The following is a 21,350-nucleotide window of genomic DNA, read 5'->3' on the forward strand; positions in this document are numbered from 1 at the left end:
GACATTTTTGTAGCACAGAAGAGAGCAGGATCAGTGCCTTTGGCTTAACAAACAAAACCTGGCTTTTGAAGTTATGTACAAATCTGAGTTCAAATTCCATTTCCACTGAGTTCAAATTCCATTTTGGTTGTCAGGCCCGCAATAAATGAGCAAGCATTTTTAAACCGTTCTTGCTCCATCTGAAAATTATGGATAATAACTGCTATCTGAAGATCTTGAGGGTTAAAACAAATTATATATATGCACACACACATATATGTGTATAGATGTATGTATATGTGTGTGTGTGTGTGTGTATACAATGCTAAGTGGCTAGCTCTCAACAAACAACCGAAAAGGGACCAGCATTGTGGCACAGCAGGTTAAGCCACTGCCACAATGTCAGCATCCCATATGAGCTCTGGTTCAAGTCCCAGCTGCTCAACTTCAGATCCAGCTCCCTGCTAATGTGCCTGAGAAAGCAGCAAAGCATGGCCCAAGTGGTTGGGCCCCTGCACCCATGTGGGAGACCCGAATGGAGCTCCTGGCTCCTGGCTTCAGATTGGCTCAGCTCTGGCCATTGCAGCCATTTGGGGAATGAACCAGTGGATGGAAGACCTCTCTCTGTCTCTACCTTCCTCTGTAACTCTGTCTTTCAAATAAATAAAATAAATCCTTAAAAAAAAAAAAAGACCTTATCTGGAGGTTAGAACTTCAATATATGAATTTGGGGGAGAGGCAATTCAGCTCATAGCAAGTTGTGTAAGCTCATTGTTCAGGCATATGGAGCTAAGCACTGGAAGAAATAGCCAAGAGAGTTCAAAGTGGCTGCCTCTTTGGAGTGAGGGTGGAGCCTGACAAGTGGTGGGACAGGTGCTATTACTGTCATTTTTTGCTAAGTAGCAAACTGGTGGAGCTGAGCCTTGAGCCCAGTCTGACACCAACCTCCTCCTTCCACTGTCCCACATACTGGGGGCTCCCCAAGGTTCTGGCGGCAGCCCCATGTTTGTCTCCGTGTTTCCCACAGTTTGTTACGCAGAGCTGCACGGTGGGCCTTCCCTATGGAGGAAAGATGTGGGGCTGCATCGCGGTGACCTTGAAAGCTGCCATGTGTTATTTTTTTTTTTTTTCCTGGTTCAAAAGAAGGTAGAGGAAGGCTGAGATGCAAGGAAACCTTGAGGGGTTCGAAGTGTACGTTGTCCTGCTTCGCGTTTCCTACCCTCGGTGGCGTGGAGTTACAGGGCGCATCTCTGCCAGCCCTTGGAGTCTTGGCCTTAGAAAGGGTTCATCCTGACGAGTCTGATGGTGGTGTCTCACCCCCTCCTCCCTGGGGTCTGGAACAGCCGCTCAGCCCCATCTTATTGGGGCCAGTTTGGCTGCTGAAGGTGGCCTTGGCCTCTGAAAGTTACTCTCATTCACAGTGATTGATGCCTGATCTCATGCGGGTTTTGGTCATTTTTGTGTCTAGGTTGGGCCACAGTTATTCACCAGGTCTTAAGGCTGACAGGAGTTCGCGAGCATCTTCCTCCCCAGAGCTGCGCGGACGCCCTTCCTGGGAGCACGTTTCCCACGTCCTCCGGAGCAGTGGAGGTTGCTGTGTACGTATGTCCGTCTCAGCATGCCTCGGATTATAGCTTCCTAATAAAACTCTGATAGCTGGGCCCCATCAATATCTCAAATACATGTGAGGAAACGTTAATTTAGAATCAATTTTAGGATGTTTCAGACTGTAAAGTCCTTTTAACTAGATCTCTGGCGAAGATGTAGAAGCACTTTATGGGACTGTAAATTTCATGTTGAACCGTCTTCGTGAAATACACATCTCCCCTACACACAAGCTGTTCTCTCCATATCAATCATGGCCCCTGCAAGTAATGTTTCACAAATATTCTGTAAATCACAGAAAACCCCATGATAATGTGAAATATGACTTTCACTTGTCTGTTAGACAAAAGAACCGCACGTGCCTCTCTCCCATCCACACTAACATTTGTTATGGATAATAACACTTTCAATCACAACTATTTTTGGAAAACGGGTTTACTTTAAACCTTCCCTCCCCCGCTGGAAATATTCTCCCAAGGACACAGACTCCTACAAACCACAGCCCATTAATCCAACTATGGAATAAGAACTTTTTTCTTCCCACTTACTTTGTTGAAAAGTTGTTTTGAAGTCTTAATATAAAAGCCCAAGGTGCAAGTGCACTTTCCCATAGCCGATCAGCATATGAGAAGGGTCTGGTGTGTAAAAGGCCTCGAATCTCTCTGACCTTGTGTGAAGTGAGTCCTGTAGGGACCTGGCTTGTTAACAAGCAGTGATCTCAGCTGGATCCTGCAGCCTTTGGGTTACTGGCACCAGCAGAGAAGCTGAAGGGCTAACGTGCCAGCCCTGAAAGAATAGATATGTACACCCTTAAGAGTCTTAATTGCATTACAAGCCAGCCAGGACCTCCCTGTTCAAGCAGCAGAGGACCAGCCCTAGTGTGTGTTTTGCACATAACTACGCCCCCACAAAGGCTCACTGCCTTCTAACCTGAGCACTGGCGAAGCAAAACGCACCAAGCAGTGGACTTGCATGGTTCTACACACTGGGATAATCTGTCTGTTTTCCCTCCCTCTGTAGTCATCCTCAGGACTGTTCAATCATGACTTCTATAAAGGAGCAGGCAGCAATTAGCAGGCTCTTAAGTTTTTTACAAGAGTGGGACAAGGCTGGCAAAGTCAAAAGGAGTCACATCCTGGACAGTTTCATTGAAATCAACCAAGGCAAGACTGCCCCTGAATTGGAGCAGGAGTTTTCCCAGGGGGCCAGCTTATTTCTGGTACGCTTGACCACCTGGCTTAGAATCATGTATCCTTTGCTGAACAGAAATCAATCAATCAATAAAGGCAATCTCTAGATAGAAAAAGGGAGAAGGTTGTTGAGAAAGCTTTTCTCTTGAGTCTTCCTGATATTTCAGAAGATGTCTGTGCAAATATGATCCCCCAAGTCAACAATTGCATTGACTTCCTGTCTTGCCAACCCATCGGCATCCTCACTCTCACCACTATCCTTTGTCCCCATCAGAGTGGAAGTAGACGTTCCTTCTATCTGGTGCCATTTTGTATTTGTACTCCACTCGAATCCCCTCCCATCTTCTCAGGGACTTTATTCTTTATTCTTTTTCTCCTACGTCTTTCACCTTTACCACATTACTGGCTGCTTTCATCAACATTTATATATGCAGGGGCCTGCGCTGGGGTGTGGCAGCTGGAGCCGCTGCCTGCAGTGCCAGCATCCCATATGGGCACCAGTTCAAGTCCCAGCTGCTCCATTTCTGATCCAGCTCTCTGCTATGGCCTGGGAAAGCAGTGGAGGATGGCCCATGTCCCTGAGCCCCTGCACCTGTGTGGGAGACCCAAAGGAGGCTCCTGGCTCCTGGCTCCTGGCTCCTGGCTCATGACTTCGGATCAGCCCAGCTCTGACTGTTGTGGCCAACGGGGAAGTGAAGTGAACCAGCGGTTGGAGGACCTCTCTCTCTCTCTCTCTCTCTTTCTCTCTCTCTCTATCTATCTCTCCTTCTCTCTCTGTAACTCTCTGACTTTCAAGTAAACAAGTAAATCTTTTTTAAAAAGCATTTATATATGCAGAAAGTTCTTCTATAAAGTAAATGAAATCTCTGTCTCAAACCGAGGTTCCACCTAGCTCCGGCCCTTCGTGGTGAAGCTTCTTGAAAAGGTTGTTGACTTTCCTTGCCTCCATTTTCTCCTCCCTTTCTTCAGCCTTGCTTCTCCCCACCCCACACACATTCCGCAGAGGCAGATCCTGCCAAGGTTACCAGTGGTTTCCTGACTGCAGCGCCCCGTGACTGCGTCCTCAGTTCTCTCTTCTGACCTCTCCCTGGCGTTTGTCCATCAACCCTTCCCACTTCTCCAGTCCTCCCCTCGTTTCCAAGATACCAGTCCTCTTATTTTTCTTCTTTCTGCCCATTCTTTCTTCAGCCGTCGTTCAAATGCTGGGGTGTTCCTGTCGACTCCATCCAAGTCCCTCTTCTCCACCCACTCTGAGTCTCCTCGAGTGAGCTCATCCATGGTCTTGATGCCAACACATCTCCAGACTGAGGATCTCCAAATTTCCCTCTGCAAGCTGGGTTCTGTATCTATGCATGCAACTACCATCTCCATTCCTGCACTGTGTTCCTGGCTTGTGAAACTGGGTGAATGGGAAAGGAACAGAAGAAGAACTTCAGCTCTGAAGTTTCCGTGGCAGCTAAGGTTTCAGGACACGTTGAGTTCAAGGCACCTGTACTCAGGAGCCCTGGAGACAGATCAGGACTGAAGGCAGATTTGGCCGCCACAAGGTGGCTGGATTTAAGGGTAGTTCTGCTCTGTGTGCCCACAGCGCTCTGGTGGTCCATCTTACACTATGACTGTATATTTTTTTTTCCTTTCCTGAAACCCTCTCCCTTTCTCTCCTCTGTATTTAACAAACTCCTACTCCATTACTCAGGTCTCAGTTTAAACAACACTTTCTCAGGAAGCCCTTTTTTGAGCCCCAGACGAGCTCAGTTTTCCCTGTTACGTATACGCTGAGCACTCTCTATTTATTACCTACTTGATATTTCCTCTCCCCTCCCAACCCACCTTGGGTTGTAAACTCTATGAGGGCAGGAATTGCATCTGTTCTGCTCTTGTTTGCATCTCCGTCATGTAGCACATTTGCTGAATAAAGGAAGCACTGAACCACCGTCTGCAGCTTGGAAGATCTACTGGCTCAAGTAAACCCAGCTCAGCTGCCTTTTTCTTACATTTAGGTCACTGATAAGATTATTATTCAGATGTAGACCTACAACTCAGGCCAAAAGAAATAGCCCTGAAGATATCTCTAGTTGGCCCTAATGTTTCACACATCCGTGTGCCTAAAATGCAGATTAGCCGCCTACCTGCCTACCTCCCCACCCCCACGGGCTCCAGGGTTCTGATTTAGTAGACTGAGGGTAGGACCTTGACCTCTGTTCTGTTGTTGACTCTGCTGCCAGTAGTTGGAGAAACAGCAGTGCCTATGATCTGGCTCCTGTCCCCACAACTCATGACACTGACCTCACCAATGTTACCAGCTACCTCTTTGTTGCCTATTTATTTGAAAGAGAGAGTTACAGAGAGAGGCAGAGACAGAGAGAAAGGTCTTCCATCTGCTGGTTTACTCCCCAGATGGCCTCAACGGCCGGAGCTGAGCCGATCCGAAGCCAGGAGCCAGGAGTTCTTCTGGGTCTCCCACATGGGTGCAGGGGCCCAAGGGCTTGAGCCATATTCCACTGCTTTCCCAGGCCATAGCAGAGAGCTGTATCAGAAGAGGAGCAGCCGGGACTAGAACTGGCGCCCCATGAGTTGCTGGCACTTCAGACCAGGGCATTAACCCACAGCTCCAGCCTCACGTTCTAGTCTTTTTTAAGAGGCAGAGACAGACACCACTCCCATTGCTGGTTCACTTCCCAAATGCTCACGACAGCCAGGGCTGACCTGAGGCTGGAGCCAGGAGCTGGGAACTCAGTCCTTGTCTCCCATGCAGATGGCAGGAACCCAATTACTTGAATCATCACTTGCTACCTCCCAGGGTCTGCATTAGCAGAAAACTGGAATCAGGAGCTGGAGCAGGAGTTGAACCCAGGCACTCCAATGTGGGCTGTGGATATCTTAACCACTAAGCTAAATGTTTGCTCCTTATATCCCATATTATAGGCAAGATCTTGAAAAAAGCTGAGTAATTTATTGGTAAATAGCAGAGGCAGGGCTCAAAATGAGTCTGTCTAGCCCAAACCCATATAGCAGCCACTGAACTTCAGTGGTCCCACTCAGGGCACAGTACAGGCCCTCCACCTGCAACATCAATCAGGAGAGATCGTCTGCATATATAGCCCCACCCCTCTACTCATCCACGGGCAGTGAGGACAGACAGAAAGAGCTCAAACTCTGCCCAGGTTCAAATCCTGATCCCATCAGTTCACTTTGGGACCTTGGCCATGTCAATATCCTGTCCAAGATGGCTACCACACGTTACTCTTGAAGCAAATGGAAATGCTAATAGCACCCACCAGAAGGATGTGGTAAGGATTATATGAGACTGTGCACAATGCCCAGTGCACAATAAATGCTAATGCTTGTTAGCTACTACCAATGTGGCGGCAACCCTCTGGGGCTAATTACTGGAAATAATAGACCAGAAATACGCATGTAATGAGTGACTATGAAAACAAGACTAACCTAGGACAAAAAGAAACAAAAGATGACAAACGTTGGTCAGCCTCACTGATCATGGAAGGAAAGGGGGAGAATGTACTGAGTGAGGCAGGAACACGCCAGGGGTGGGTGAGCATGGTGAGGACAATGCAGAAATAGAGATTCTCACATGGACGATAGCCTGGCCCCAGCTATGGCGGCAACAGGCAGGGGAGCCTGGCTCCAGAGCAAACACTGTTTTTGCAGTAAAGAGCCTTTCCTAATGAGCCAATCTGTCTCTACTTCTATTGGCATCCTGGGAACCAGGGTGCAGCAGAGATAATTTGCTTCACGTCCCCACCCTTCCCCCAACAAAGCACCATTACCTCCAACCCATTACATTAGCCTTTATCAGTCTTAGGAGCTCTCAGTCATCCTCCATGAGCTGCAATCATTTCAGCTAATTTCTTAAGTGTTCTAAGAGCCTGTGATGTGTTATGAGCCTAGTAATTGTTGACTGGTTCCTTTTCTGTTGCGGCTTGATTTCATACCTTGTATCCGAGCTGATGCGTGCTCTGCGTGCCTTATTACAGTGAGGCTTTTTGAAAAGGCTCATATTAAAAAAAAAAAATTAAATACTGAGGTTTTTTAAATCAGTGTTTAATTTTTCCACCATCTCCTGTTACTCTTATTAAGAAGCCACTGAATTCTTCCTAAGGATAGCGACCTGCAGTGTAAGGCTGAGTAAGGACAAAATTGCGAATTAACGATGAAGCTGCTTCCTTTCAGAGACGTCTAGGAAGGAAGCACGAAGTAACGGACCATCCAGGACCCAAGAGTCCAGTAGCCATGGCTTGGAGAGGCTCGGGGGGCTGATCCCCAGCTTTCTGCATACACCTTGATTCAGCTGCACCCCTAGTTTCCTGGGGAGCCCATCACAGCCAACATGGCTGAAAGGTCCCAGGGGAGCTCCCTGGAGAACTGGGAACAGACCAGCCTGCCATCCCTCTCCACCTTGTGTGTGTGGCCTGTCCCCTTCAGCTGTGGCCACTGCTAGGGTGAATGTTCAGTTCAGCTGCTTGATCACCCTGGGCCCTAGGGAGTCCCAGGGATCACACACAGGACCTGTTCCTGTGTGAGAACTGCCCTGAAAGTCGCTCTTTAACTCGCCGTGCAGCTATATGACCGGCTCGTGCTTGGAAAAGCTTCTGAGGTCCATCAACATCTTCTTATCAGCAGTGAGCAGGTGAGTGCCCTTCCAGAGCGATTCTGGGTCAGTGGTGTCCTTGGCATTCACACCACGTGGGCCATGGATTTGGGTGTCAGTGGAAGGGCCCGGGGGTCGTGTTTCCTGTGGTTCTGCTCCAGTTGCTCCCCACTGCCATCGTCTCCCTTGGTGTGTTACTAGCCAGCAGCTTCTTGGTTGCAAATTATAGAAAACCCACTCACCCTGACTCAGGAAAAAAGGAATTCATTTTCTCACTTAAAATCGACAGGGCCTGAGGGTGGAAATACATACTTCAGGTCTGAGTACACCCCGGAGGCTCAGTCTTTGGTCCGCCCTCTCTCTCCTCAGTCTCACCTCTGTGAGCTGGGGTCCTTGGGGAGCGTCCTTTGAGTTCAGCCACACCTACAAGACAGCGTGACTTTTCCACAAGTTCCCAAGAAAGTCCCAGCTTTCAAGCCTCATTGGACCAACTTATGCCGTATGCCTTCCCCCAACTAATCCCCGCACTCGGAGGATGGCATCCCTGCACCACAACCCCACAGCCCATGAGTGGCGGGGCTGATGCCCCAAGGGTCAGTTGAAGGTGCTGTCACAGGAATAAATGGGAACAAATTCTGGGAAGCCAAAAGTAAGTATCTAATTCCAGTGTAACCTGCAAAAAGGAAGGATTTCCACACTGCTGTGCCCCTTTGCCTACAAACATTTCCTGCAAAGTATACCAAGAAAGGGCCTGGGGGTTCCTTAGACAGGTTACCGCCAAGGAACGTGAAAAGTGTTTTCTTTCTGCTTCTCTATCCCTCTGGGCAGTAATCGGTACCTGATAGAATTCCTGGAGGTTGGAGGTGTCCTAACACTCTTGGAAATCCTCGGGCTAGAGAATGTCAAGGAAGAGGACAAGAAGGAATCCGTCAAGCTACTCCAGGTCATTGCAAACTCTGGCAGGAAGTTCAAGGAGCTCATTTGCGAAAGCTATGGTAAGTACTGTGTGCGAGCAGGGTGTCTCAACCCCCGCATCTCCCCAGCAGCCTGGGTGAAATGGCGGCAGCACCCACCCCTGCTGTGGAAAGAGCCCTGGGCAGTCCTGTTGCACCGGAAGCTCTGCACGGCAGACTCAATTACCCTTGTCTGTGTCCCCACCGGAAGACCCACATGTGTGATTTTCCTGATTCATCATTTGCTCAAGTGTTTTAGTAGCAGTCTTAGAAATACTTCACTATTATAAATAAATCCTCTTTCATAAATCCATTCAACAAAGACTTATTAGCAGTTCCTTTGTGAAATAAAATTGAGATAACTTTCCTTTGTGAAATAAAATTATTGAATATCTACTGCGTGCTAGGTCTATGCTAAGGTTGACAATGATGACTAAAATACCACCCCTAAGAGAGGCCATGGCAGACTGCTAACATAAGGATGAGGACATGGAAATGCCAACTGCCAGATTTGATCAGTACATGCTGTGTTGAAATATTGTACTACACTCCATAAACATGTATAATATTACATGTTAATCCAAAAAAAGTTTTAATTTGTATTTATTTGAAAAGCAGAGAGACAGACAGACCAAAGAGATCATCAGCCCTCTGGTTCACTCCCCAAATGCCCCTGGCTGGGACTGAGCCAGGCCAAAGCCAGGAGCCCAGAATTCAGCCCAGGTCCAGGTGTCCCACATGGTGACAGGGACCTAAATACTTGGGCTGTCACCTGCTGCCTCCCAGGATGCGCACCAGCAGGAAGCTAGAAACGGGAGCAGAGCCAGGACTTCAGTGTAGGCTCTGATGGGGGATATAGGATCTTAAATGCTGCACCAAACATCCACACCCGCCCAACTTAAAAAAAAAAAAATACAATTACAGTCCCTGTCTTCAGAGAGCTTGCATGTGAGAAAGATCACCAGCCAGCCATCTCGGGATGATCTACCCAGTGCTCTGACTGAGCCTGAGAAGGAGCCACCTCCTCCCTACATCCTTCCCAAAACACTCCCCACCCTGCACTTTCATCACCGTTCTCCTCTCTGTCTCCCCAAGGCCTCTCTGAGCCTTGTTGTATTAACCATAAAATGGGAATAACAACTCCCTCTTAGTATAGTTTCTGGGACTGAATGAGGTAGAATTTGTCAAAAAACATCTTATGAACCACTGAGGCAAGTGTCGTCAGCTAGCAATCAAACATGCAGGTGTTATTTGTACATCCTGCAGAGCCACTTTAATTTTTTTTTTTTTTTTGACAGGCAGAGTGGACAGTGAGAGAGAAAGAGAGAGATACAGAGAGAAAGGTTTTCCTTTTGCCGTTGGTTCACCCTCCAATGGCCACCGCGCTGCAGCCAGCACATCGCGCTGATCCGAAGGCAGGAGCCAGGTGCTTCTCCTGGTCTCCCATGGGGTGCAGGGCCCAAGCACTTGGGCCATCCTCCACTGCCTTCCCAGGCCACAGCAGAGAGCTGGACTGGAAGAGGATCAACTGGGACAGAATCCGGTGCCCCGACCGGGACTAGAACCCGGTGTGCTGGCACCACTAGGCGGAGGATTAGCCTATTGAGCCACGGCGCCGGCCGCCACTTTAAATTTTAAGATGGATTTTGACATGACATGCCTGTGCTGAAACGAAACCCTCCAGCTTAGCAGCTTGGTAAACAGGACGGGGATGCAGCGTGAGAAGCCCACCTCCTCGTTAAACGGGCGTGGGTGACGAGATCTTTACTCATGTTATGCAACCCTAAAGCCCTTCCAATTTCAGCATTTCCTCTCTCCTTTGCTCAGGTGTCCGGTCCATAGCAGAGTTTTTGGCAAAGTCTAAGTCAGAGGAGACCCAGGAAGAAGTACAGGTGCTGTTGGATTCTTTGGTCCACGGAAACCCCAAGTACCAGAATCAGGTGTATAAAGGGCTGATCGCCTTGCTGCCCTGTGCCTCCCCCAAGGCGCAGCAGCTGTCCCTGCAGACTCTGCGGACTGCCCAGGTGAGCCAAGGCTGCGTGCCCCTGCCGCTTGGATTCACGCGCAGTGATCTCACGGTCGCCTTCTTCGGCTGCCCCTCACAGGGCGTGCAGGGCAGAGCTCAGCCTCCCGCCATGTGGCTGCTGTTCAATGACACCACTTCCAGGAGGCCGAGGCAGGGCAGGGAGTTCGCGTCTCCCAGCAGAGTGATTTGTCCTGTTTACCTAAGGGATCAGAAGGACACTGGCAGACTCAGAAGCGGTTGAGACAAGCAAGGAGGGTGATGAAAGGACTGTAGGAAAGATTAAAGGAGCCGATTTGATAGGGAGCATGTCAGGGAGGAAGCCACACCCCCAATGCTGGGAGGAAAGACCCCTTTCTTCTTGCTGGCTTTGCGCCCCTCTGCCGGTGCCCAGAAGGCGTGTGAAGGCGGACGTGGGCAGTGTGACTTTATGAAGATGTCACGCCTGGTAAGGAGGGGCTGAGACTCAAGATGGCTCTGCAGGGCACCATCAAAAGCTCTCAGAACAGCCCCAGAGGATGGGCAGGGGGCAGGAGAGCCATGAAGACACCAAAGGGATGATAAAGCCGGAGCAGTGGCGGTGGCAGTGGGGGTAGAGGTGACCAGGTTGCAGAGATATTTCCGACACAGAGGGTGTGGGATCTAGGGCAGTAAAAGAAAAGGAATCCCAGGTTTCACCCAGACCTGCCTAAGAGGCAGCAAGGTGAGCTGTGCACTCCAAGAGGCAGGCAATGGGAATAAAGGGAGGATTTGATTTGAGTCAGGCACAGTTGGTGGTTCCCAAGTGACCATCTGAGGGCAGTCAAGGCTGGTTGCAGAAGATAGAGTGTATTCTCTTTATTATTATTATTTTATTTATTTGAAAGAGAGAGGGTTGAGTCAAAGAGAGATCTTCCCACTGGTTCACTCTCCAAATGCTCACAACAGCTCAGGCTGGGCCAGGCTAAAGCCTGGAGCCAGGAACTCAAACCAGGTCTCTATGTGGATGGCAGGGACTCAACTACTTGAGCCATCCCAGGGTGCCCGTTAGCGGGAAGCTGGAGTTGGGAGTAGAGCCAGGACTTGACCCCAGGCACGCCTGTGTGGGGTGTGGGCACCCCACATAGTGTCCTCATTGTTGCCCCAAGTGCCCACTCCTGCTTCACTTTTGTAAAGAATGTTAAGTCCAGATCCTCCCTCCCGTAGAACCTGAGTCTGCTCTCAGATGGCCTTTTGTCTAAGCGCCCAAGTAGGTCTGATTCCTGCTCACAGGACAGCTAGCACAGATGCCCATGGCTCAGTGGAAAACAAGCCTGAAGCTCCAGGGAGAGGCCCAAGATGTCAGTGTGGCTATGCGAGCAGAGAAGGCATACCTGAAGCAGAGTAACTCAGGTTCCCGGGTTGCATGTGCCAAGCGAGAAGAGAGGGGACACCTCCAACACCTGAGAGGTGTGCGGAGGAAGAGGGGCCAGGAGCCCTAGCTGCTTGGCACTGCCACTCCCACACTGCCTCTAAGAGCTGCCCACACACCAGGCCCTGCGTCGGAGGCTTCTGCCCACTCCCTTGTCCTGTCGTCACTGCCGCTGCTGGAGGCCCAGAGCACTGCCCTATTTTATAGATGATGGAGCCGAGCCCTGGGGCGGGGCGGAGGGGCGGGGCGGAGGGGTGGGGGAGGGGAGCCATTAAGTGGCTTATCCGAGGCCTCACGCTTGGATAGGTATTTACTGAGTGAGAATTTAAATCCAGTTCCAACTCCTGAGCCCTTATCCTTCACACAACCACTCTTTGAAGAAAAGAGCAATGAAAGTGGTGGAGGAGGAGGAAATAAACACGGCTGTGAAAGCCAAGGGGAAGAGGTTTCCACGGGGAGGACCGGCTGGGCGGGGCCCCACAGAACAGAGGTGACGCAAGGGCAGACTGGAAAGATGGTCCCAGCAGGAAAAGCCATGGTGAGTTAGGGGCCTGCCCTAGGGCAGGGGGAATTAAATGACAGCTGCTGGCTGGCGTGGTGTGTGTGTGTGTGTGTGTGTGTGATGGCTTCTCTCTGCAAGCTGTGGTGCACAGCCGAGACCAGAGTTGTAGAGTTGTGGACAACTGTGTCAGATCAGGGTGAGCTAAGCAAAGAAATCCAGGCATGGGAAAGCGTGAGGAGGGAGGAAAGAGGGGTTGACTGATGGGGTGAGGTTCCGGAGGAGACAATTTTAGGACCCAGGGTGAGACACACCCCTCCTTGCCCCTAGCCAAGGGGGAGCCTTGTCCCTGCACCCCAAGCACAGGCAGCTGACCTTGACCTCATGGCTCCTGAGCTGCAGGTTTCGGTGACAAGCTCCATTGCCCGTCTCTGCCCCAACTCTACCGCGAGGGCCTAGGCCCATGGCGCACCTCTGCCCGTCCTCCCTGCTCCCGCTTCACCCAGACACCTGACTGTTTTGTTTCAGCCCTTCCAGCCTGCACGAGACCTGAGGAGTAACCACCTTGTCCTGTTGTCTGTCTCACCAGTCGGTCGTTGGAACCATACACCCCAGCATCGTGGACTGCGTGCTGAAGGTGCTGGGCACAATGCACTTGGAAGTCCAGTATGAAGGTAGGGAGCACCGCTCGGCTGGGGAAGGGGCTGGTGGGGGGGGGGGGGTAAGACGCATTCACTCTCAAAAGTCTCAGTGGGGCTGGCATTTGGCGCAGTGGTCAACACTTCCCTCGGGATGCCCACTTCCCACATGGGAATGCCCGGTGTGAGTGCCAGCTTTCCTGCAGGTACCAGCTTCTTGCTGATGTGCACCTTGGGAGCAGCAAGTGATGGCTCAGCAGTACCTGGGTCCCTGCCCCCTATGTGGGAGACCCAGATGGAGTTCTAGGCTCCCAGATGTTGCAGGCATTTGGGGAGTGAACCAGTGGATGGAAGATCTCTCTCTCTCTCTCTCTCTCTCTCTCTCTCTCTCTCTCTCTCTCTTTCCCCCTTTCAAATAAAGACATAGTCTTAGTAGACACAAGGTGGTTCCCCACCAATCAGTGACTTGCTCAGCAAATGAGTCACATCTGTGCTTCCGATCAGCCAGATGGTGCTTCAACAGCTGCTAGGATCAGCCGCAGCCCAGCACTGGCCCGGTAGCTGGTTCCCCCGAAGCAGACATCAGCCCGAGGAAGGTCCTTCTTCTGGGACCTAAGTTGGCTGAGGGCCGCATTCATCCGCTTTCACTTACTGAGTGCCCCCTATGTGCCAGCCACTTTCCAGTCGTCATTTCATTTCGTCCTCAAAGTAACCGTAAGGACACAACGCCCGGCTCAGGTTGTATTTTCCAACTGTCACAATGAACGAATGGTGGAGAGGTTCAGGGTGCTTCCCAAGGCTGCACAGCTAACTGGATTCAAACCAGATCTGTCGGACCCTGAAGCTTAGCTCACAGCGTGCAGCACGCGGCCATTATTTCAAGGATCGCCCTTCCGTCCCTCTCCCCACCGCAGATCCGAGGAGGGTGATGCCACTTAAAACAGCAGGGGATCAGGGAGGGGCCACCAAGAAGGTGGTGTCTGAACCGAGCCCTGGAGAATGGGAAGGATCTGGGGAGGTGGAAAGCAGCAGCAAAGGGCTTCTGGAACAGCACACGGCAGAAACAAGGGCACAGACACAGGGAAGCACCAGGCGTCTGGGGGAAGACTTCCGGCTGGGAGTGTTTGGGGAGGCAGTGCTGGAACTCAGCGTCACCATACCAATCTTCCAGCAGCACTGTCAGGCTCGTGTGCGGGCACGTGTGGGTGTCAGGGCCTGAGGTGGAGTCCACTGAATCCCAGCTGCAGCACAGCCTTGGAGCCAGGGAGGGTGACGTGGGGCAGGGGGCACCTGGGGAAGGTGGCAGAGAGCTGGTGCCGGCAGCGCAGCAAAGGAGTGCCATGGCCGTGGAGTCAGGTGAGGAGGCGTCGTCTGACAGCCCCAAGCAGATGAGAAACCTGTGCAAACGTGGCCACTCCTACCCACCCACAGCTTCCCAGCCTGCACATCTCTTCCCTAAGGCTCTGCCTTCAATCCCGCCCACAGGGCAGCCCTTGGACCCCTCGTCACCATTGTCCACCCCAGGAGCACCTCCCTCTGTTGGAGAAGCTCTGCCCGTTCCATAGAACATGCACACTTCCACGGCAGCGGTCATCATTTCTATCCTCGTGGCCTCCACACATCCCCTGGTGCACGCTGGGGCTTCGCTACGTGGTCGACAAGTACGTCCTGCACAGAGAGGCTGCAGCAGCCATTACTCACCCCTGTGCTCCCCCTTCTGGCACACAGAGCAACTCCAGGGTGGGAATGAGGTCTGATTCATTTATTTTCCAGCACAGGGCCTGCAGCATCAGTGCCCAGGTGAAGTTTGCTGAATAAACTTACAAAGAGAGGGCTCAGGTTCAGTTTTGTTCCAGAGTAGAAACTGGCCCAGCATTTTCCAGTGCTGGCCCAGTGTTGAGTCCCTCTGCCAGAGGCGGTGGGTGCAAGAAGATTTGTCACTCCCTTTTTGGTTTGATGTCAGCACATGGGATAGAGATGAGACTGCGTGTCTCCAGATAATTTCATGTATTCCAGACTCATAACAGGTGTTCAAGAAATTTCTGTTGTTTGAACGAATTATTATGATTTTTAACATAGCACTTCAAAATAGTCTTCATAATAACCCTGAGTACGATAGAGCGATTTTCCACCAGGGGGCACTGTTTCACGTGATAATTGCAGAGTTGACATTAAACCAGCAGTTTGCAGTGTTTCCATGGAAACTCCTGCAAAGGCAGGGGAGGGAGGCTCTGATAGGTCTTAGATGTGACTCTAACAGTGGCTGACTTGAGAGGACTTTCCGTGAGTTTGGGAGCCCCAAACTGCAAATCCAGCAGGAAACCGCCCAGCTTGGTGGCAACAGAGCAGAGAAATCCGCCAGAAAGGGGGATGAGAAGCCCTAACAGGTGACACAGTCAGAGGGGCCGGCCTTAGAAGGGCAGGGTTTGTTTCGTTTGTGTTTTAAACAAATGGCTATTGAATGTCTGTGGTGCACCAAGAAATAGGCCAGGCACTGATACTTTGTGCTTGGGTTGAGAAGGAGAAAAACAAATGGTTTTAAAGCGAACAGTAGGGAGGCGACCCCCTTTCTCCCGGGCTGCGGTGGCTACGGGCCGACATCCTCCTCCTGAGAAGGCCCAGGGCAAGTGGAATTCCCAGGGGAGAGCCGGGTGAGAGCAGGGGGTGGAGGGCCTTAGGGTGTCATCGTGGAGGAACTGCTGATGGCCTACCCTTCTTTGTCATCAGAAACCCCACCTCCATGCAACCAGTCTACGACATCATCTGCTCTCCTTCCTGCCCCTGGCACGGGCCACCTCTTCCACCTGTTTCCTGAAGCATGCTCCCTCCAATCCCTCCAGCGGGTCACCTCTGTCGCTAACCTCGCCCTTTCTCTCTTCTCTGGCAGATATCCCGGGGGAGATACCACGTCCATACTGAACATGAGCAGGCTTTCTTCTTGTGTTATTCCCTAAACACTCCAGTCTAACAACTCTTATATAGCATTTGCACTGTGTTAGCTATTACACGCAGTCTAGAGAGGATTTAAAGCATATGGAAGGGCTGGCATTGGGGTGCTGTGGGTGAAGCCATGCTTGCATTCTGCCATCCCATATTGGTGTGCTGATTCGAATTCCAGTTCAGATCTTTGCTTCTGATCCAGCTCCTTGCTAATGCTCCTGGGAAGGCAGTGGCAGTGGAAAGTGGCCCAAAGTGCTTGGGCCCCTGTCACCCAGATGGAAGACGGGGGGTGGGGGGGAGTTCCAGGCTCCTGGCTTCAGCCTGGCCCCACTCTGGCTGTTGTGGCCATTTGGAGAGTAAACCAGTAAGTGAAAGATCTCTCTCTCTCACTCAAGTAAATAAATCATAAAAATAAAAAATAAATAAAAAATAAAAGATATGTCCGGGGAGAGCATTTACCATAGCAGTTAAGACGCTGGTTGGGATGCCCACATCGCGTTTCAGAGTGCCCTTGTTCAAGTCCCATCTGCAGTTCCTGATGCCAGCTTTCTGCTGTTGCACACTCTCACAAGCAGCAGCGGTGGCTCAAGTACGTGGCTCCCTGCCACCCAGGTGGGAGACCCAGATTGAGTTCCTGGCTCCTGGCTTTAGCCTGGCTAAGCTCTGAACCAGTAGATGGGGATGGGAGATGAGAGATCTCTCTCCTCTCTCTCTCTCTTCTCCCTCTCTTCCCCCTTCCCCTTAAAAAACAAAAAAAGAAAGAAAGAAAAAACACCTCATTCTTTATATTGAAATCCAGAAACTTGCCATGGCCTACAAAGCATAAAGTCCTTACCCCAGACCTTGGATGTGGACAACGTCTGAAACTTCAGGTGCAAACTCAGAGGGCCCCCTTGTGGGGGACTGTCCCCTCCCGCCCACATCACATCTACCCAGGTTTTTCAGCCCAGACGTTCAGTCACAGTCCTGTCGACTACAGGGAGATTATGTGACTTAAGTGGCCCTTTATTTCTTGAGAGTTCCTAAGGCCAAAGAAGAGGAAATGGAGAAGCAGTGGAAAGGCGAGGTTGCTGGAGGAGGCAGGGAGATGGTCAGACCTCCAGAGCTTTTGCCTGCTGCTTGTAACAAAACACCTGAATTTAGTACCATAAAAGCACCAGTCTTTTACTACGTGCCCGTAGTCTGCAGGTCAGGAATTTGAACAGGACAGGGTGGAGATGGATTATCTCTGATGTCAGGGGCCTCATCTGGGATGACAGCTGGTGGCCACAGCAATGACCAGAGCGTGGCTGGTGAGGATTAGGAGCTCCAGTGTGGGTCCACGTGGCACTCAGATGGATCCAGTCTTCACTCGATGTCTTTTTTTTTTAATATTTATTTGCAAGTCAGAGTTACACAGAGAAAGGAGAGGCAGAGAGAGAGAGAGAGAGAGAGAGAAAGATCTTCCATCTGATGGTTCACTCCCCAACTGGCCGCAACGGCTGGAGCTGCACCGATCCAAAGCCAGGAGCCAGGAGCTTCTTCCAGGTCTTCCACGCAGGTGCAGGGGCCCAAAGACTCGGGCCATCTTCTACTGCTTTCCCAGGCCATAGCAGAGAGCTGGATCAGAAGTGGAGCAGCCATATGGGTCTCTACAGGGCGTTAACCCACTGCGCCACAGTGCCGGCCCCTCGATGTCTTGAAATGTTGTTTGTCATAGGGAGTTTTGCATTAATTTTTTATTTTTTCAAAAGATTTCATGAGGTGAGCATTAAACCCAGCGTCCATGCCACACATCAGAGTCTTTGGGTTCCATATCTGGCTCCAGCTCTGTGATAACACATGCCTTGGGAGGCAGCAGTGACAACTCAAGTAACTGGGTCTTGTCATGGCATGGGAGACCTGGAAATGCCCCGGTCATTGCAGGCATTTCAGAAGTGAACCAACAAATGGGAGCGTTCTCTCTCTCTCTCTCTGCCCCTCCCAAATAAATAAAATATTTTATTTGATATCTGAGTTTCTTACTACTCCCTACTCACCACCCCTTAAACTTTGCACCTGAGCCAAATGCTTCATTGCCTCACCCTTGTCCTTGGGAAACACAATGAGACAGAATCCCACGGGGGCTTAGAGGTAGGACTAAGCAGGAAGTGTCACCATAGCACCTGCACATGTCTCTCCTCGAAGCTTGGTACCTGGGTTCCAAGAGAGGGCAGCCTACAGGGAGCTCCCTGGACGTTCCTGATTGAAGGTGCTTGGCCTTTTTGACCCAGCTGCCTCCCCAGTCACAGCATCACTTCCTGCCCAGATTCAAGGGAAACACATGGACCCCACACTTCAGTTGGAAGAGGGTCAGATAAATTTATGGACAGATTTTAAAACCACCACAATGGAATGTGTCAAACTTGGGAGACAAAGGTGATGGCGGCTCTAAGTCTGTCCAAGAGGGATGGGCCTCTCTCTCTCTTCCTGTCCCACCCCTTTCTCGGCATTTTAATGCAGTCTCCTGAAATATGTTTGTCTACCAGAGCAGGGTTCATAATGTGACCTCGCCCGTCTCCTGTGCAGGAGCCCCTGGAGGAGCCTGGGAGACGAACACTGCATTTAGTGCCATGGGCAGCGCCCTGCTTTCTGGTCCCCACGCCGGGCTCGTCCACATTCTGCTTGTCCATTCTTGCTATACTCTTTTTTTTTTTCTTGCCATATTATTCTCTTTGGAGTAGGAATAACTAGGGCAAGGGTCCTGACTGTTGTATCCCCTAATTTCTTAGGAGTTTTATTATAGAATTAAGATTTCAGAATTTCTTTTCATAATGATCCCATTTAATGTTAAGAGAGCCAAAATCAAGATTAAAGGGGGGCTTTCTCCAGGGCCCTGCCTGGAATTTATCTTCATTTATAATTGCTTTGAAGTGAAAAATGGCAGTCTCCTCCCAGGGAGAATTGCCGTTCCAGGAATTAGTGGCAGGCAGGGGCCTAATCAGGGCTGGTGGTCAACAGCCGCAGAGGGAGCTGCTCGTCATCTCCTCTGCGGAGGAGAGAAATCCCAAAAGCCAAAGTTTTTTGGAAGAAGAAATTAACAACTTATGTTGGGAATTTGAAGAGTGTGTGTGTGTGTGTGTATGAATGTATTAGTATTTCGCAAAAATAAACAGTTACCTTAGGGATATAAAAATTAGTATGGATGACTTAATTAGAGGCAGACTAATTCACTGTAATTTGCCAAACGCATGCTTGCCAAACATCAATTGACCAAATGACCAATTTGCTGAGTGGCCAATTTGCCCAATTGCCAATGTACTGAAAACGTGTTTCCTTTAAATATTTGTAAAGTTTGTCACAGTTCATGGTAGTTGTAACCATAGGGCCTGCAGGAGGTGAGAGATGCAGGAACTTCAGAGCTAAGGCTCCTGGCCCCTCTCTGCCCCCCAGGCCCCCTTTCTACTCTTGCTGGCACCTGGATCTCCCTCGCCCTGCATCCTCTCAAACTGGACAGCTGGGCTCTGCAGCCTAGCGAGCCCAGCAGGTCCCCTCTGCAGCCCCTCCCTGTCTCTCCAACCGCAGAGAACCTGGGCAGAGACAAATGAAGATTCCTTGAGATGCTGCTAAGACAACGAAATGAGAGGCCTCGCATTCAGACTTTGCATACACCTTCAGAAGCTCTTTAAAATCAGTCGATCCGCCTGCGTTACCTATTGCTGTACAGAAACAGTCACCCTGAAACGTCGTAGCTGCAGGCAGTGGACGTTCATCATCTCACACAGCACTGTGGGTTGGCTGGGAGCAGCTTCCTTCGAGTGGTTCTGGCTCAGGGTCCTTGTGAAGTTGCAGCCACCCTCTGCTGCTCCTGCACACCAGCAGGAAGCCGCATGGGAAGCAGAGTGGCCCGGATGCAAACCAAGCGTGCTGCCTCCCCAAGTGGTGATTCAACCGCCGGGCCAAATGCTCGCTCACCTGTACATTTACTTACGCAACAAGAATGAGCCCTGGGCTGGCGCTGAGCCTGTGGTGACAGGTGAAAAAGGGCCGTGCTCTCCGGGAGCTTCACTACAACAGCAATAGTAACGGGGCTGAGGACTGGTCGTGGTGCTGCTGGCCGAGAGCGGCCCTTCGAGTGTCTCACGCAGCCCTCACAGCCCTGTAAGCAGGTACATCCCGGGGAAGGATGCCACGGCCCAGGGCCGTTAAGTAACCTGTCCAAGGCCTCGAAATCAGTGGGGAAGTCGCGGGTCCCACCCAGGCAGGCGGGCTGCTGCACCCATGTCCTCACCCCCGCACCATCAAGATCTTAGTTCTTAGCGGTTTGTGGAAGCAGACAAATCCTGACAGTGGACAACAGCGTTAATAATACAGGAAAACTATGTTTGAAACATTCCATATGCTTAGCTTTATGCCCTTCACTGCATCAACAGTATGAGACCTCATTTTTTTTTTCCTAAAGATTTATTTATTTGAAACCCAGAGTGACAGAGGGGGAGAAACAGATTTTCCACCCACTGGTTCACTCCCCAAGTGCCCCCAACAGCCCAGGCTAGGCCAGGTTGAAATCAGGAACCAGGAACTCCACCCGGGTCTCCCACATGGGTGGCAGGAACCCAAGCACTTGGGCCATCACCTGCTGCCTCCCAGGTGCCTTAGCAGGGAGCTGGATCAGAAGCTCAGAGTAGCTGGGACCCAACCGGCACTCTGATGTGGGATATGCATGTCCCTAACGGCACCACAACACCTGTACACACAAGACCTCAGCTTGTGCCTCCGGGAGCCTGCGCCTCTGCCTTGCTCTCCTGAGCTCACACCGCAGCCTCTCCTGCTGCACAGGAGGCCGCCTGTCCCGTGCACCTTCACCAAACAGCAGTCGCAAGACTCTCACACTGAAGAACGGCGTCACACAAACAGTTCCTGTATTTTTTTAATTTGCTATTTTTAAAAGATGCATTACTTCCTCAAACATATATGCACATTCAACGGTGATGGTTTAAAGGCACAACGCATTGGCTGGTTGGACTGGGTGCACTGGGCCTGCAGAAGCAGATAGCAGTGGCAGACACAGCGCTGTGGTTAGTGAGCCAGCCAACCCCTGGCACTAAGTACTGCATGGCCTGGCTTTAAAAAAAGGCGAATGTGGCTCAGTGGGTTAAGCCACTGCTTGGGACACCTGCATCCGTACCAGAGTGCCTGGGTTTGAGTCCCACCTCCGCTTCTGATTCAGTTGCAGGAAATGAGGGCCTAGGTACTTGGATCCCTGCCATCTATGTGGAAAATGGGATAGAGTTACTGGATCCTGACTTCCACTTGGCCCAGCCCTCACTCTAGTCTGGCATTTAGGGAGTGAACCAGTGGATGAAAGATCTCTGTCCCCGTCTCTGTCTCTTGTTCTTCCTTTCAAATAAATATTTTTTAAAATTGCAGGGGGTGGCCATTTGGCCTAGTGATTAAGACCCTATATTGGGGCCAGCGCTGTGGTGCAGCAGGTAAAAGCCCTAGCCTGCAGCACTGGCAACCCATATGGGCACTGGTTCGAATCCCAGCTGCTCATATTCTGATC

General features: G+C 50.9%; 1 protein-coding gene across 1 annotated transcript in view; it reads left to right on the forward strand.

Annotated features, from left to right (window-relative positions):
• The first annotated feature begins 1,547 nt into the window (after nt 1-1,547).
• The window catches only part of ARMH1 (armadillo like helical domain containing 1), a 31,235-nt gene continuing 11,432 nt past the window's right edge, over nt 1,548-21,350 (forward strand). The window contains exons 1-6 of the mRNA XM_062193310.1: nt 1,548-1,577; nt 2,605-2,832; nt 7,354-7,422; nt 8,212-8,378; nt 10,164-10,360; nt 12,838-12,922. Coding sequence (XP_062049294.1) covers nt 2,627-2,832; nt 7,354-7,422; nt 8,212-8,378; nt 10,164-10,360; nt 12,838-12,922 — 724 coding nt within the window. The 5' untranslated portion in view covers nt 1,548-1,577; nt 2,605-2,626. The remainder of the gene's footprint in view (nt 1,578-2,604; nt 2,833-7,353; nt 7,423-8,211; nt 8,379-10,163; nt 10,361-12,837; nt 12,923-21,350) is intronic.

The sequence above is a fragment of the Lepus europaeus genome, chromosome 5 (assembly GCF_033115175.1).
Source record: "Lepus europaeus isolate LE1 chromosome 5, mLepTim1.pri, whole genome shotgun sequence".
NCBI classification, from domain to species: domain Eukaryota; kingdom Metazoa; phylum Chordata; class Mammalia; order Lagomorpha; family Leporidae; genus Lepus; species Lepus europaeus.